The sequence below is a fragment of the Buteo buteo genome, chromosome 13 (assembly GCF_964188355.1).
Source record: "Buteo buteo chromosome 13, bButBut1.hap1.1, whole genome shotgun sequence".
In the NCBI taxonomy this organism is placed as follows: Eukaryota; Metazoa; Chordata; class Aves; order Accipitriformes; family Accipitridae; genus Buteo; species Buteo buteo.
The window spans coordinates 26,168,875-26,185,727 of NC_134183.1; the positions used below are offsets into that span (position 1 = coordinate 26,168,875).

The 16,853-nt window shown below is 41.9% G+C and overlaps 1 protein-coding gene across 2 annotated transcripts; it reads left to right on the forward strand.

Annotated features, from left to right (window-relative positions):
• The first annotated feature begins 67 nt into the window (after positions 1 to 67).
• Positions 68 to 4,504, forward strand: C13H15orf40 (chromosome 13 C15orf40 homolog). Of its 2 annotated transcripts, none has more exons than XR_012652788.1 (5): positions 68 to 207; positions 286 to 412; positions 1,509 to 1,636; positions 3,666 to 3,821; positions 4,296 to 4,504. XR_012652788.1 is itself a non-coding variant. In XM_075045158.1 (5 exons), the coding sequence occupies exons 1-4, from the start codon at positions 127 to 129 to the stop codon at positions 3,756 to 3,758; spliced, it is 429 nt and encodes a 142-aa protein (XP_074901259.1). In that variant the 5' UTR covers positions 69 to 126; the 3' UTR covers positions 3,759 to 3,795; positions 4,296 to 4,504. The 2 variants fall into 2 exon arrangements, 1 of the variants encoding a protein (XP_074901259.1); XM_075045158.1 differs by having other exon boundaries at positions 69 to 207; positions 3,666 to 3,795.
• The last annotated feature ends 12,349 nt before the right edge of the window (positions 4,505 to 16,853 follow it).

Sequence of the window (16,853 nt, forward strand, 5' to 3'; positions counted from 1 at the left end):
CGCCTCTCCCCGCGGCGCGCCGCTCACCCGGGGCGGCGGGGGCGGAGCGCGCAGGCGCGGCCGGGGCGGAGCCCGGCGCCGCGGGGGCGGGGCTAGCCGGTGTTGCCGGAAGGGCCGCGCCGCGCTATGCTGGCCCTCGCCGGCTTCCGTCGGCCGCTGGCGGCGGCGGCGCGGAGCGGCGGCGGCGGGGGGGCCATGCCCCGAAAGGTGCAGGGCGGGGAGGTCCGCGGCGGGGGTGGCGGGCAGGTGGCGCCCGCGGTGACCGCGCCTCTTCCTCTGTTTCAGGGAAAAGCGACCGGGAAGGGGCCCGCGGAACCGGGCGCCGCCGCGGGACCGGTGGTGGCGGCGGGCGAGGGCTGCGTGAGGGTGGCGGTTCGCGCCAAGCCCGGCTCCCGGTGCAGCGCCGTCACAGGTGGGGCCCGCCCCGCGTCCTCCCCCGCTGCCGGCCGGGAGGCGGGATCTCGGGAGAGGCTGCCCGGCGGTGTGCGGGACCCGGGGACGCGGGGCGAGGCGAGTGGGGAGGGCGGCGTGCTGGTCTGGCCGGCCTCCCGTGCCGCGGCCGCCGCCTCCGGGGAGCGGGGCGGGGGAGCTGCTGTCTCTGACTGGGCCTCCTCGGGAGTTCTGCAGCTTATCTCTGGCCTCTGAGCTCTAAAATAAAACCCCCAAAATAATAATAATAATAAAAAACCCCAAACCCAAGCCCAGAGCGCCAGGAAACTAGGGAAAGTAGTCGTTTCACGCTTTCCTCCAGCCGGGAGCAGCTCTCTGGGGCTCCCCGAGGTAACGCTAGGTGGAGCGGTGAGCGCGGCGGAAGTTGTTCCGAACAGCTTTTTTGGAAAGGGGTTGGGGTCAGCGCGGTCGGTCGGCGCCTCGGTTTGCCGCGTGTGGTTTTGTGCACGCTGTTTGTGTCCCGAGAGGTCCTGCGGGTCTGTTTGAACCGTGGCAGTTCCATCTAATACAGCGTGTTCTCCCTCTACAGATCGGGACTGGCTTATGTACAAATTAGAACTGCTTTTTCTACAGACACGTGTATGAGACTAACGTGGTGGACCCTGGTAGAGTATCCAGGCTCAGTTGGCAACGCAAGGAAATTTTTGACGATGGCGTAGCTCTCTGGGCAGGCTTATTTATCGTGGGGTTTTTTTTGGTGGGATCACCGGATTTGTATTATGTTGCGTGACGCCGAGCTGGGCTACGCCTGCATCAGAGGGAGAGGGGCTTAGAACAGGGCCCTGCTTGTGTGAAAACCGGTTGTTCACAGCTGCGCTCTGACACGGGTCTGAAGGCTTCGCTCTTCTCTGTGTCAGAAGGTTAGCTTTGTTTGTGGTGGCTAACAGCTTTAACTTGAGGGAGTTAGTGAAGTGTAAAAATGCCATTACCTGCTAACCTGTAGGTTTCTTTGGTTTTAAATTAAAATGCTTTTGAAAGCATAAGCATTCATTTTTAGGAGATGATAACTAGATGTTTTGAATATTTTGAGAATAAATACCTTAAAATATTTGTTATAGATGTGACAGCTGAGGCAGTAGGTGTAGCTATTGCTGCACCTCCGTCAGAAGGGGAGGCAAATGCAGAGCTGTGTCGCTACCTCTCTAAGGTGCTAGAAGTGAAGAAGAGTGAAGTTATTTTAGAGAAGGTACTTCTTTTTTTTTTTTTTCCTTTCCGTCTTGCCCTACTACAGTTTAAATTCAAGCTTTTTAAACTCACTCATTGAGTACAGGGAGCTGCTCTCCAAGTTCAGTCCAAAAGACACTTTAAAGGTGTTTAGCTGAGTTAATGGAATGATTCATTGAGAACAAACCTAGTGTAGGAAGAACCATAGCTGACCTTGAGCTCTTTAATCAGAATAGTTCTCATCATGATGCATTTTCCAAATTTGTGTGGTTCGTGTTTTCTGTGTTCTTCAAAGATTCTCTTGTTTTCATGTCAAATGCAGTGCACAAAATCTGTGCTTTGCAGAGAATGTAACTTTTCATTCATTTTTTTTAATTAACTTCTGTATTTGAGTGAAAATTTTCTGACAATTAACCGTTATATATAAGTAAGAGCATATATAAGCACTCGGATTATAGCTGGGCCTCAAGAGTTTCTTTGTATTAGAATTTACATCTCTTGACTTTGGTGAGTGGAAACTCTTTGTTTTATTCATTGCACTGAATAAATAATTTGTTTTATTAATTCATTTACTTACAGTCAGTCCTTCCAGCAGTGTTCATTTATAGTTTATGAACATAAGAGCCTAATGAAAAATTGTACTATTTATTTTTGTCTGTTGGTTTAATGTAGTAGTTGTAGAAGTTTGTTAAAGGATAGTGGTAAATGGCAACAGGATCAATGAATTGAGCACTGTGTTGCCAAAAGGTAGAGATGTGAAGGTTTGAGTTTTGTTTTTCCTGGATCATGGCCAAACTGCTTCATTCGTTTATCAACATTTTACAGATAACACTGTTTTCCTACCTTGAAGGGATGTTCAGGTTTAACTATATTATTCTCATAAGTGCTAAGCAGAGTTGAACATAAAAGGGGCCAGTGTTGTCTGACCTTGACTCAGTTGTTCTGAGCTACAGTGTCCACATAATTACATGCTAGTGTTTGTTTTTCATAAGCCACTGTTTGTTCTTAGTCAAGCATTATGATAAAGTCTGTATTTTACCTGTGGCTTAGATTTTTCCATCCTGATCTGCTAGGTGTGAACAGCAAGTGATTTTTTGGTACTGGTTGCTCTCTGACATGCTACTTGCTTTATGATAAGTGCTAACATTGACAAAACCAATTCAAGTTGGGAAATTGGTGGGAAATCACCCAGTATAAAACTGAGTTTACCAGATTTCTATGCAAGGGCCTTGATTTTCATCATCAGCTGGCTAGACTGCTTCAAAAATCTGTTTTTAATTTTAAATTTCATGCTATATTTCTGTGTAGTAGAGTTAATGAGTTTTTCCTCCTTGAGGATGTCCCTTGTGGGCTTTTCAAACTTTTTGCCAGGCTGCAGATTAACAAGCACTTGTTTCTCATGGTTTACTGAATACTAGCAAAGTTGTGTCTTCAGGCAATATGAAATGAAGTTGCAAGTTTGCCAGTTGCTATGTAAAATAGCCTTTTTTTCAGTAATGCAAAAACAGGTCAATATTTCAAGTAACTGCTGTATGAATCTGAATGTCTTATAGGTTATATACTATGTGATTTCATTTAGTTGATGTTATCAACCTGAGAACTCAGTTTAAGAGTAACTAATACTCTGTGGGAGACAACTCTGAAGAAAGATCAGAAAGTTATCAAATATACATACATATATACACACCCACTTTTTAAAAACAAAAATGCAGATTAGTTGGAGTCTTGCTTCTGGATGACACAAGTCAATTATGGAAACTTATCACTCCTTGCTTTTTGTTCTAGCCTATAAAAAGAATATCAATTCAGGGCATGCTCTGGGAGCTGTATCCAATTTTAGAAGGAGAGTAGATAAGACGTTGTTTTCCACCTTTCAAATAACTGGAAAGGACATTGATGAGCTATCTCTTACTGCTGTTAATTCTTCATACCCACACTTTAAGAATTATTTTAAAAGTATCTGATATGTTGGCATTACAGTGAGATTATTTTGGAATGTGTATTTAGTGATGACTCTCTAAAAGATGTTTCTTTGTGTGTGTCTAAACCAGGGTGGTAAATCACGTGAAAAAGTGGTGAAGATTTTGGTACCGATGACACCAGATGAGATTTTAGAAAAACTGAAAAAAGAAGCTTCCAGTTGACGTAGAACAAGAGCGGGAGATGGGACAATGCATCTTGGTAAATGGACTGATATTCTTTCTTGTGTAAGTCTAGTCCTGTTGAGAATGTGGGTAATGACTAGGGAAGGATACTTTTTCCCCCTGCCCATCCTTGTTAATATAGCTGCTGTATAGTTGAAGTTTTTTGTATAGGTTTGGTTAGAAAAACTCGTCTTTACAGAGGTTCTGTGCCTGCTTCTGTCACTACAGACTTTTTTCCCCCTCTGGAGAGTTTCATGTTGGTGAATTTGTCCTCTTTGCTGGTCCCTAAACAAATGGTTTAGAAAACTTGTTTCTTAGTGAAACAAACTTTGGTTAACAAAGTGAAAGGCTTGGAGTGACAGGCTTCAGTGTGAAAAATGGTACAAAAGGATGAGTCTGTCTGGATGGTAAAGACCCTAGAATAATGTTCTCTTCAATATCTAGTGGCAGTTACTGGATGCAGTTTTGCAGTATGTGCACATATGTACATTTAAAATAAATTTATTTGAAGCCAATATACTGTTGTTGATCACACAGGCAAGCTAAAAGCACAATCACCTGAACAACTGAAAGAAAACCAGAAGTTTACAGTATGAAAAACTGACCCAGAACCTGGTAATTGCATACACGGTGTCACTTCGTAATAGTCTGTAATTAGTTTCCTGAAGAGTAGAGATACAGTCATGTATCTTTGCTAAATGTATGTCAAGTGTAATGACTGTTTTTAATAAAAAGGGCAAAAAGTATTATCAAACTTTGCTTTGTGTTTATGTTTTTAACAAAAAAAATGTTTCCTAGAAGTCACTTATTAGAATGTTATTTTTAAACTTTTTTGCAATCTTTCCTTGGTTTAAAAATGAGTAATATTCCAACCCATAGAGAACCAAGCAGAGTCATTTGTAGAACAGAACAAGAAGTCTGAAACAAAATGGGCAACTACACTCTCAGGGCTTATGAAAAGAAGACTTAACCTCTCTCGTTATCATGCTTCAGAGGTCAGAGTAAGATTTAACTAGTATTTCCCAAAAATGTATGTGATATCACACATGTCTCTGGTAGGAGTTTGTTTTTTCATCTGTATCACTGCTGATGGCTGAAATTGTCCTATCTTTACTATGGTTGTCATATTTAAAAAATTATATATATAAATGTAATGCCTAAAGTAAAAAAAACTGCTCTGAAGGTTTGCTTAAGGTTTGCCGTACCCTCTCCTGGAAAACAATGTTATGAATGCATAAGTTACAGCTAAATTTCTCTACTAGCTTCATGCAGTGGAGACTTAATAGCTCATAATTTAGTCTTTCATGAACAAAAATCTTTTGCTTTAGGAAATTCTTTCTGCTTCCTGTTATCCTAAATATTGCAACAATTGCTTTTAGAGTTAGAGAACTGGTGCCTGTCAAGATGACAGCTCCTTCAAGGTGACTCATTTTAAAGATGTTATGAAAAATGTTACTTTCTTGTTTGGAGAACTGAGTCTAGATAGTGAATGCTGTTTGCTTAATGGTTTGCATCTGGGCTCCTTATTTCCCCAGGCTTTTGGTCAGCCATACATTGCCACAGTTGCTTTTCCTTACTTGTCATTTTCAGTGTGTACAGGCTGATTTTGTTCTACTGTTCAGTCAGTTTTGGTACACGGCTCCTTGCTGTTTCATCTGTTCTTGCCCAGCAGAGGGGTACCATGTCTTAGAGAAAAATTAAGGCAAAGCAAGCCAAAACTAAGTGTTCATGGGCTGGTTTTCTAAATGATTTCCTAAACTTCTTTTTATCGTGAGTTGAGAACAGCAATCCAAAGATTGAGGAATCCTGCTTTTATAGGATGCTGCAATAGCCATTATAAAGATTTCTTTGGAAGCTAATACCATGTGTTACATTATATGTATTATATACTATATTGAAATAATGTATTATACTTTCCCATGACTTCAGACCCAGATTGAGGCAGGAGCTGGATAGGCAGGTACAATCTTGGAAGTACATTGGTCTTGAATGATGATTATATACAACAGTAGCCAATTTAATCTTTTAGTTTCCTCTCTGTCTTGTCAACATGTTCTGTCTCATCTTCGCTAGCTTCTGCTTCAGAGGTTTCACCTTTCCTAAACACCTTCAGCTGGCATTCTGCACCTTTTCTTCCTAATCAGTGAAAGTAACTTGAAGACAGATAGGGTGCCTTCACGTTATTATGCTGTCATTTTTATGTAATGTGAGTCAGGCATATTGTCATATTGATAACTTGTCAATCAGAAGACAAGTACTGTTCAGCTAGGAAGTTTATTAATCCTTGGGAAAACAACCACTGTGCCCTCCTCTCTATTGCATTTCTGTTTTCTATTGCATTTACAAGTACGTGTGTGGGGAGAGAGGGAGCCATTTATATAATACTGATTTTTGTGCTTGGCCAAGCGAAGTCCTTTTTCTTTCATCTGGATTGTAATACGGCATTTAAGACTCACTTCAATCTGTCCAGTTCAGTCATCATATGGTATTTTTTCAAAACTTGTTGCAGTTGGCTCATTTTTAGCATTGCTTCTTAGGAAGCAGAAATATTATTGGTGGTATGTATTGAAGCCCTAGCTTCTGTGTTCAAGGCATTACTTGGTTGAGGCCTCTGTGACTGTGTGAAAAAGCCATGGCAGATGGAAGCCCCAGTAGCAATCAAAGCAGAGGGATGGAAATTAAGTTCTCCAGGTACTAGTGCCCCATCTCACTTAAGGCTGAAACAGCAGACTAGCTTGTGGTGTGGCAAATAAAGCCCTTATGTGCTGGGAACAGAGAATATACATTTAATATGAGTAACCAAAATTATTTTAGAAGGGTAGTATAACGCTGGCATGTTGCCGTATCTAATATCTGAGAGCCTCTTGTATCAATGTTTTCATGCAGTCTTCCAATTATATCCATAATATCTTGGTTTTGTGTACATGTATCCTAGTGAAATGCCTGGGAGGTAGGAATTGCTGGACCATTGTGTAACAAAATTGAGGTACAGAAGAGTTAAGCAGCTTGTGTGACCAGACAAGTCAATGCTAAAACTGATTTAGGCCTAGTTCTTTCAAATATTGCATTAAAATCCTAACCTGTCAACTATCTTTTCATGAACACAGTGAAATACCTTTCATTCTATTGAGAAAATTGTGCTAGCAAATATCCCTAACTCTTCAGCAGAGTATGTTTTTAATAGAACAGAGCTTTGTGATATTGTAGGAGGCTTCTTCCAAGAATTTCAAAATTTGAGACACCTCTGTCCCGAAATAAAACTTAGCTCTTACTCCTAGACCAGTTTGAAAACACCGTGGTGCCAGTTGCTACCCTCCATTTCCTTGTTGGTCCCTGCTTTATCCATGTGCATTAAGCTACATGATTACTCAACTACTTGAAATCCTACTATTGACTTAAGTGCTGTCCTCTTTTCCTAATGCATTGTCTGACCGGTTTCAGTAAAATCTGCCTAATGGTGATTTAATATCTTACTGCTTACAGACCTGGGCAGTCAGTGCATTTTTTGTATAACTAAGTTATTTAAATATTAGCAAAATAGAAGTTACCTGAATAAATTCTATTCCAAGCAGTCCTATGGCATAGAACATTCTTGGTCTTTCATCCACTCAGTTACATTTATTTTCTAAAATCCAACTTTGAAAGTAGGTATATGGTTTCATTGCAGTACTCTGATATGCTAATTAGGGATACTTAATTATACCCACTGAAGCCAGCCTCTTTGCTCTTTTACTTTCAATCCACTCCATTTATCACCTGCAGCACATTCCTCTCTCCTTTTAGTCCCAAGTGTTTCTAAATCCCCATTTCTTCAGGTATCATCATTCTAAATAATCCTTTATAATTGACAACTTTGTCAATAACTGGCAGTGACAATTTACCAGAAAGTACAGTTTAATATCTTCCTTCTTTCAGCCTCCAGGAAGATAGATACACCTGATCATTCTGCTCATTACTTCAAGTGTCTCACTCTGTGTTTCCCCTCTCATACTGTTTATTTGCATATGTAAAACTTGAACCAGCTGAGTCCCTTTTTAAAATTTTTTACTTCAACCTACTATATTCCTCTCTTAATGTTTTTAGTCTTTAAGTCAGGAGGATGATTCATTGCCATATTAGCTATTATAAAAACGTGCTTCCCTCTCTTCTTCTGGGAACACAGTGCTTTACTCGCATGTAGAGTGTATCTTGGCGGTTGTTATTCTCTAGGAACACTGCTGCACTTGGGGCAAAGTGCTGTTAATGTAACCAAGGCACAATAAACAGTCAAAAACCTGCTGAAGAAATTAAATACTTGCCTGAAAGGAGGAGTCTAATACTTCTCTAAGGTACTGGGAATTCATTTCTTCCTGGTCCTTTATATATTAGCTTTTCAAGTAATTATTAGTGAGCCATGAAGAATTTTGCTTTTGTCTAGAAATGCTGCATTTATTTGGTTTTGCATTGTTGCAAGAGCTGGGGAGGTTAGAGCAATGAAGTAGTCTACCATACTGTCTTACTACAGCTCGAGGCTCAGTTTTTGGAACGTTGTTTAAATAACATTTTGAGTTCCCAAGTCTGAAGTAAGGCAGGTGGAAAGGGAAAGACATTGAATATCTATTTAGCAGTTGGTCACTATAGAAACTTGCTGTAAAGAGAACAGTTAACCATGGACTTAAGGAGAGAAGAGTGTTGGAATGAACAACAGAGGGTCAAAGGCTCATTTTGTGCTGCTCAGATAAAGCAGTTGTCTGTCTTAAGAGAATAACTGGGGTTACAAAGTGTAGTTCTGGGGTGATTATCGTTAAATTGCCATTTTTCTATTACCTAGTATGTGTGCAATGCACATGGGAAGGGCTGCAGCATATTGTTCCTTTGGCCAGCTTTCATTGCTGTAGTGTTTTGTAAACCAGGATGCATTGAGGCATAATTTATAGAAAATTTCAAAGCTCTCAATACGTGTTTGGACGTACTTGGTGCCCATCTGTCTGAAAGGGCCGTTAGCAAGTTGAATTTTACAGAACAAGCTATTTCTGTGGAACCTTTTTTTTTTTTACTGGTGGTACTTTCAATAGCTTGTCTTAAAATCTTCAAAGTTTTCTGCTGCTTTTCTCATGTTCGGAAGGTCTGCGGGGTTAAATTTGATAGTGATATCACCACACGTGCTCAGCTCAAGCAGGCATCTTTCTGCGTCTCTGGGCCCTGGGTTCGTATGCCCTCTTGCTGCCCCTCACGCTCAGTTTTGCTGCTGTCGTTTTAGGTAAGCGCCCTCCAGCAGGACCAGGCTCTCTGGGGTTGTTTATGCTCTTTATTTGTCACATCAGCATTGTTGCTGATGCTTACCTCCTTAGATGCTGCTGCGTTTCTTTTTTCTGTTTCTTGAGCCCAACAGCTCTTTGAGGTGCATTCATTGTGGAAGGGGGGGAAAAAAGACCTTGTGATATAATCTTGGCAATCAGGGGGCAAACCTGTCCCTTCCAGTGAGGCCCTGTAGCAGCTGTGTGAAGCCTCCTGGCATTTACCCCTTAATAAAATGTCTCCTTTTGTCTTCAGTAAATCTGACAGCAATCAGCTATCGAGTATGTGAGGTCATGTTCCTGCTATGAGGAAAGATTGCTATTAGCTACTAGGATGCACTTCTGAACAGACAATTTTCTTCAGTTTCTTAGCTGCCTTTTTACAATGGAAGTGCAATCTGTTACTAATAAACCTGATAGGTTTATGTTTTCAGGGGGCATTTTTTCTTTTTGTTTGAAAAACCTGATTAAGCTCATCACTGGCTGAATATAAATGCTAATACATAGAGGGGACCAGCCAGGCAAATTGCACTTGGCTAATTTTACTTAATGAGAATGTCTGATTCTGCTCAGTCACTTCCTCGCTCAGTTCAGGTTCAGCTACTAAAGCAGACCCAGGAGCTTTTTGTTAAATATTTTTAAAAGATGATCAGCTTATAATGATGTTCTTAAACTGTATGACTTCTGTTTGCTGTGATTGCTGTCACATATCAGCTGGAATAAATTTTTTTTTCTTCATTTAATACAGTGCCAGGCAATAATTCTGGCAAAAGATAAATGTGAAATTAGAGCATCTGAAAACAGTAATTTGACAATAGTTGTCATTAAATTGTGGATGCGTGGCAAGGCCAGTCTTTCAGTAGCCAAATGCCTGTGTGTGTAGAAGTAAAGAAGGTGTAAGATCTAATTAAACACAATTTTCAGTAGTCCAAAAAGTATATAAATCCTAAATCTGCAAAAATAAGTAAAGTGAGCCTGTCAGCAGAGGTGTTGGTATACATGTGTTACACACTTAAAGAAACAAAGACAAAAAGAACATGTAATACCAGAGCTTGCCATAAGCCTTTCTGCCAGCTTTATAGGCTTGCCATTGCATATCTGAATTTGAAAATATTTTTTTTTCTCTGATCTTGCTGTCAGATAGACCTCCACAAGAAACAGAAAATTTTCTGCATCACTGTTCATGTCACAGGGCTGGGAAGAAAAGTTCCACTGAAGCATGTTTTATGGCAAATGGTGTTTAACAACCTTTTCTAAAGAAAAGCTTTGGTTTCTCAGCTGCATATGATTCCTGCTCACTTCAGTGGACCTACTTGGCTGTTTTACCCAGGGAAGAATTTAGTGAAGTGCTCCAAGTTTTACACGCTTGGGCTTATAAACTTAAATAAGCAACTTATGTTAGTTCATTTTCAGATCTTAGATATTTCCAGGCTGGGTTTTAGGCTTTGTCCTGCAGTTATCCAGTGGGAGGTACCTTGATTAGACTCTCTGAAGAAACAGAACTTGTTTGTTTGATTCCTGGGTTTGCGTACTAGGTGAACTTCTCCAATCCAAAAATAAAAAAAATAAAATATGGTGGGGAGAGGGGAAAAAAAAAGGGAATAATTTACGGTACTCAAAGGTCGTTTATTGGGCTAGGAATAATTTTGCTTTGTTTGTTGAAAGTATTTGCTGCATGTCCTTCTAAGCTCTGCTGGGGAGGAACACGCACAGGATAGCGGGTGTGATAGACTCTAGATGTTTGATACCACTTGCTCTGCTGTTTAGCACTCAAGTCAGAATGGGGAAAAAAACTGTCAGTTCTTCAAAGACTGTGAATCTAATAATTTGCAATATAACTTTCAGGGTTATTTTTTACTTGCAATCTATGAATCTAGGTGAGGAAAGGATTTTACCTATGGCCTCTTAATGAGAACCCTGAGCCCTTAAATGCCAATCTGAAAGTTTTCAGGAAGGAAAGATTCATCTTCTGAAATGATAGATTCATGTAAGGGCCATTGATGTGTAGTATAGAAAGAGCATCTACTGATGCTTTTGTTATTTAGAGTTGTGTGGGTTAAAATACAAATTCAGATGGAAAAGTTGGTGAGCTGCTCATAACTAGTTCATCTATTCTGCCTTCCCAACTCTTTTAAGTAAATTGATTCTGCAAAGGCAGCTACAGTTTGCCGGTATTTTTTCATTTTAGTGACTGAACTATTATCCTTCACAGCAAGTCAGGACTAACACTTTGTAATTGCTGTGAGAGGCTGGCACATCCCCTCGACACCGGAGTCAGCCAACTGCAACTCCCAGGGTCTTGTCTTATCTGCAGAGCTTTGCCCAACGTATTGTGAAGTCTCCCACAGGTTTCCATTATGCTAAATTGGCAGCCCTGGGAGCCCAGCCTCCAGCCTTTTGCAATGGGAGGAGCTGCTGCCAGAAACGCTCATTCAGGTTAGTGGATACAGTGAGAGTTTGCTCTGCAGGGGAAGGTAACTGTGGACTGTTAAAAATGGTTTCAAAATATGAGACACTCTCTTCTATTTCTGTGTCGGAAAAGAAAGCATAAGACTCTAATTAGAAGGGAAATTTGAACTTGGAGAAATTCATACCCATCACTGCCACCTTTCTTTCATCTCTGAATTTTAGACCTAGCCCCTCTGCTGTATTATTTCCACTGTTGAAAAAGTACAAATACCAAAAGGGGATAACACTTCAAGGTTTAAGTGAAATCACTTGGGAATGGTAAAATTAGGTCTTCTGATTAACTGACTCATTCAATAGTGTAGTACGTGACAGGGGAAATCAAACATTTGTTTTCTTTTGCTTTACTGTCTGCGAACAGCATTGAGCAGGAGAGACACCCGTCTTTGTTTCTTCCAAAATGATGGGCTTTCTCTGCAAAGGAGCTTTTGGTCTACTGCTACATGCCTGTTCAGTTCCAGAGGATAAATACAGCCCACAGTTTTAGAGGATAAATAAATCTGTGACTTCTTAGTTGCAACAAAAAAGTGTGACTGGAGGCAGGTTTGGCAGCAGAGAGCTATCAAGACTGTTGTGAACGTTGGATTGGCAGCAGGGGAGATAGCTGTATTTAAGGACTTTAGGGAAGAAATTGTCCTAAACAATAAGGTTTGAGCCAATTCTAGAGACTAGGACTGCTGATTATCTTTGTGTCCAGTTTCATGAAGGACAGAATCTTTTCCAAAGAAGAATGTCAGACTTCTAAAGTAAGAAAATAAGAGCATATAAACTAGGTATAGCAACCTGTGTGTTTTGTCCCCTTTCCCCAGTCTTTTCTGTTTGTAATAACCTACAAATTCTCATTCTAGATTAGACGTGGGTTCTTGGAGACGCTCACTCCTTTGTTCCTTTGGTAAAGCACAAAGTCTCTTGTTGCCACTGTAATACAAATAGTAATAAGAGCATAATCAGGGTTGTATTTGTTTTGTGGTTATTCTGAACACTAGAGACTTACAGTAATTATAATACCATTAAATAGTAATGGAAAAAGATTTAAAAGTAGATCATCTCCTGGAAGGAGATGAAAATCTTGCTCAGTTTTCTTCACTACCCCAGGCATTGCTTTCCTCTCTTTTATGGCAAAAAGAGCAACCTAAAATTATTTCCAAAATGCTGGGGGATAGATCAACCCCTCTGTGCTAGGGCCAGAGTGCTGTATAAAAGACAGGTTTGGGGGGGAGAAACTAAATAGGAATGAATTCAGTTTCAAAAATTGGTTTTCTGTAATTTTGGAAGTGCTTTGCATCTGACTGCATTTAGTAGTCGAAGATACTGCATTTAGTGCCAGGAGACAGGAATATAACTATGAAGAAAGCAATCCTTCCATATACCTCTCACCATGGGATCCGATTGCTTTAGAAATCTATGCAGCCAGTGTTATGACTCTATTTCAAATTTTTTTTGGAGTATGCTGCTGTGAAAACATTATATGATACGGCCCTATGACCCAGCCCTCTTGTTTCATGAAACAACGCTCAGTCCCAACATTATGATTTGTATATGCCAGTATAAGGTGGTATTTGTCTCCCATCTTCTTTCATAATGTGTTCACAGTGTAAAGCTCCTGTTACGTCCTTGAAACTTTGTGTAAATACAAGGGATAAGACCGCTATCCATCTAGAAGCCAGGTAGTAAAATTGGTTGTGCTAAGACTTAAGGTGTCAGGGTCCCACAGGGCCAGAGGGGTGTGTGGAGGTTCTGTACTTTGCACATGAGAGTGACCAGCTGTGGTGGGTTGACCCTGGCTGGATGCCAGGTGCCCACCAAAGCCGTTCTATCACTCCCCTCCTCAGCTGGACAGGGGAGAGAAAAATATAACAAAGGGCTCGTGGGTCGAGATAAGGACAGAAGAGATCACTCACCAGTTACAGTCATGGGCAAAACAGACTCAACTTGGGGAAAATTAACTCAATTTATTACCAGTCAACCAGAATAGGGTAATGAGAAATGAAACCAAATCTCGGAACACCTTCCCTCCACCCCTCCCTTCTTCCTGGGCACAACTTCACTCCTGGATTCTCTACCTGCCCCCCCCAGCAGCACAGGGGGATGGGGAACGGGGTTTATGGTCAGTTCATCACACGTTATTTTCTCCCGCTTCATCCTCCTCAGAGGCAGGACTCCTCACACTCTTCCCTTGCTCCAGCGTGGGGTCCCTCCCACAGGAGACAGTCCTCCACGAACTTCTCCAACGTGGGTCCTTCCCACGGGCTGCAGTTCTTCATGAACTGCTCCAGCATGGGTCCTTTCCACGGTGTGCAGTCCTTCAGGAGCACACTGCTCCAGCGTGGGTCCCCCACGGGGTCACAAGTCCTGCCAGAAAACCTGCTCCACGGGCTCCTCTCTCCGCAGATCCGCAGGTCCTGCCAGGAACCTGCTCCAGCGCAGGGTTCCCACGGGGTCACAGCCTCCTTCGGGAACCCACCTGCTCCAGCGTGGGGTCCTCCACAGGCTGCAGGTGGATATCTGCTCCACCGTGGACCTCCCTGGACTGCAGGGGGACAGCCTGCCTCACCAGGGTCTTCACCATGGGCTGCAGGGGAATCTGCTCCGGCGCCTGGAGCATCTCCTCCCCCTCCTTCTTCACTGACCTTGGTGTCTGCAGGGTTGTTTCTCTTACGTGTTCTCACTCCTCTCTCTGGCTGCCTTTCCTGTCTGTGCCGCAACTTTTTTTTCCATCTTAAAAATGTTATCCCAGAGGTGTTACCACTATCGCTGATGGGCTCAGCCTTGGCCGGCGGCGGGTCCGTCTTAGAGCCGGCGGGTATGGGCTCTGTTGGACACAGGGGAAGCTTCCAGCAGCTTCTCAATGAAGCCACCCCTGTAACTACCCCCCTACCAAAACCTTGCCACACAAAGCCAATACACCAGCTCCAAGGAGCCTTCCAGCAGTTGCAAGGCTATTGCCTTGCCCTTTTGTTGAGATGGATATGTTTTGAGGAAAAAAAGATTTCTTTTGGGTAGTTTAGTCTGTCTACTTTGTCTTGTGTGAGCCACAAGGTCTACATTGGGCCCTGATTATAGTGTCTGTCTGTGGTTGTTGCAGTGTTTACAGTGTTTATTTGTGAGGGAGGGATGATGTATGTGACTTTGGTTAATGATGCTTTAACACATAGTGCTTCCAGTCCAAATTGGAAGAGCGCATCCAAAGAGAAGGACAGGCTATGCATCATAAATACCTCTCCCGCTGCACAGTTAGAATAGGCTTCATAACAAATGTGAAAAATGCAATTTCATTTTCCTTCAGCTTTTCAATTTCCTGTTAATAGCTTTCATAGAGGAAAAAATGTTTTTTGTCAAAATCATTGTCATTTAAAGCCATAGAAATTTGAAAGCTCTTGGAAGGTTACAAAGGTGAATTAAAATACCCATTTTAATTGTTCCTTAAGCATACTATGTTTGATTTTGGTTTATTCCTTTACTTCCTCTTGTGTATAGTGAAGTTTCCTGACAAAGGGCCAATGAAGAGGATTTATAAACTGATCTTAGTATAATCACATGCTGGCCTGTATCAGTATTCAGGATGTATTGCTTATCTTAACCTGAAGTGATGTGTTAATTTGACTTGGAAATGGAGAAAGATGTGTACACAAAGTAAACAATTTATTGAATTAAATAAAATCGTAACTACAGATCAGTGATTCTGCTGTAGTGTTTTGCTAGTTAAAATAGAAGGCCTTGCTGTTACTGCATGGGAATCTGCAGTTTATCATCTGCTGGCAGATAATCAGCCCTGTTACCAAATTGTGCGCTTTCCAGCTTTGCCTGCAGGCTGGCAATGTCACAGGGACAAGCAGGGCATTGTCAGCCTCCGAAACAGCGCAGACCCAGCGTGGCACTTCCCCACCCCAGTTGCGATGCAGATGTTATATGCACGAGATCCTTCACGCGTTATAACATTTGCTTAGGTTCTCAGCATGCTGCAGTGGACTGGCTGCTCCTATATATTTATATCTGTTATGCTCACAGGAAAGAATGTGGTTTATTTAGCAGCTTAATCCATAGGAATTCAAATAAATTCTACTCTTTGGACCCTTTGCTTGTTTTCAGGTCTGTAGTGTCCTCCACCCCTGTCTGTGTTAACCCAGACAAATCCTAGTGAGGTGTCAATGACTTTTTATTACGTACAGTCATTTTCTTTTGTTAAATAGCCTCCTCTCAGCTGTTGAAACTGAGGCACTCTTGTGTAGTTAACTATGAGATTGCCATATTCAACTCTACTCCTCCCTCTTGCAAGCAATAGTAGGGGAGCTCGGTAGAGATTTCAGTAGGTACCGTGAGGATCCTGGGCTCTCCTGAACTCAGCTGGGATCTCCGAATAGGCTGCTTTTATCCCAAGTGGTGCAGGCAAAAATACTATAAGGTCACTGCCACATGCTATTCAGCAATGAAGCTCTCCCAAAGTAACAAATCAATAGTTGATGATAAACAGTGTAGAGGAGGCAGAGGTCCCATACTTAAGCCATTGTTAAGAAAGAAGGAATTGGCAATGAGCTCCAGGAGGTTCAGAGAATAGCTTCCAGAGGAAAGTGTGGAAAATCTGTCCCTCAATCTAAAATTAGACTGGACAAAAACCACCAAACCTCACTATAAATGTGCTATGTATGGAGGGATGGGGTGATGGTATGGTGGCGTCACAACAGGTAGAGTGAAAGAGGCTGGTGATGGACAGGGAGTAAAGATTTTTCCATTTAGAGACTATTCTAAAGCCCTGCTCTGATTTTTCCAAATGAAACCAAGGTATTTGATATGGTCTTAACTCAGGGATGACGTTTTGGTCATCTTGATGCTCACTTTGGGAGGTGTGAATAACCAAAATGAGCTGATGTTCACTCGTTAAGATTTCCTTTCTTAATTCTTAGTTACAATTCTTAGTGTTTTCTAGCAATCCTTAAAGTTTCTATACTAGCAGCAGAAAACATGAAGAGCCAGAGGTTTTCAGAGCCATGTCTTGGGTGGCACAGTCACAGACAGGTTTCTGCCTTTTAAAACATAGTATAGGAGGTGTGATCTAAAGAGACAGCAATTAACAGTTAAAAGTCATTCATCAGCCAATGTCCTGTAGCACTGCTGCGTGCCATATGCATGTGCAGCAAAAGTGGAGTTGAGCCAAAGAGCAGCTGAGTTTGTGGACAGCTTTGAATCCAAAGTCACGACGGGACCTGCTGGGATGTCTAGGATCCTCCCCTGGAGCATTAATGCGAAAAAGATACCATCTGGAGGAATTTTCTTGCCAAGGGACTGTGATGCCATCTTTGTCTTCCAGTTCTTATCAATCACAAATGGCTTTTAAATAGATTTGTATTTTACCTTC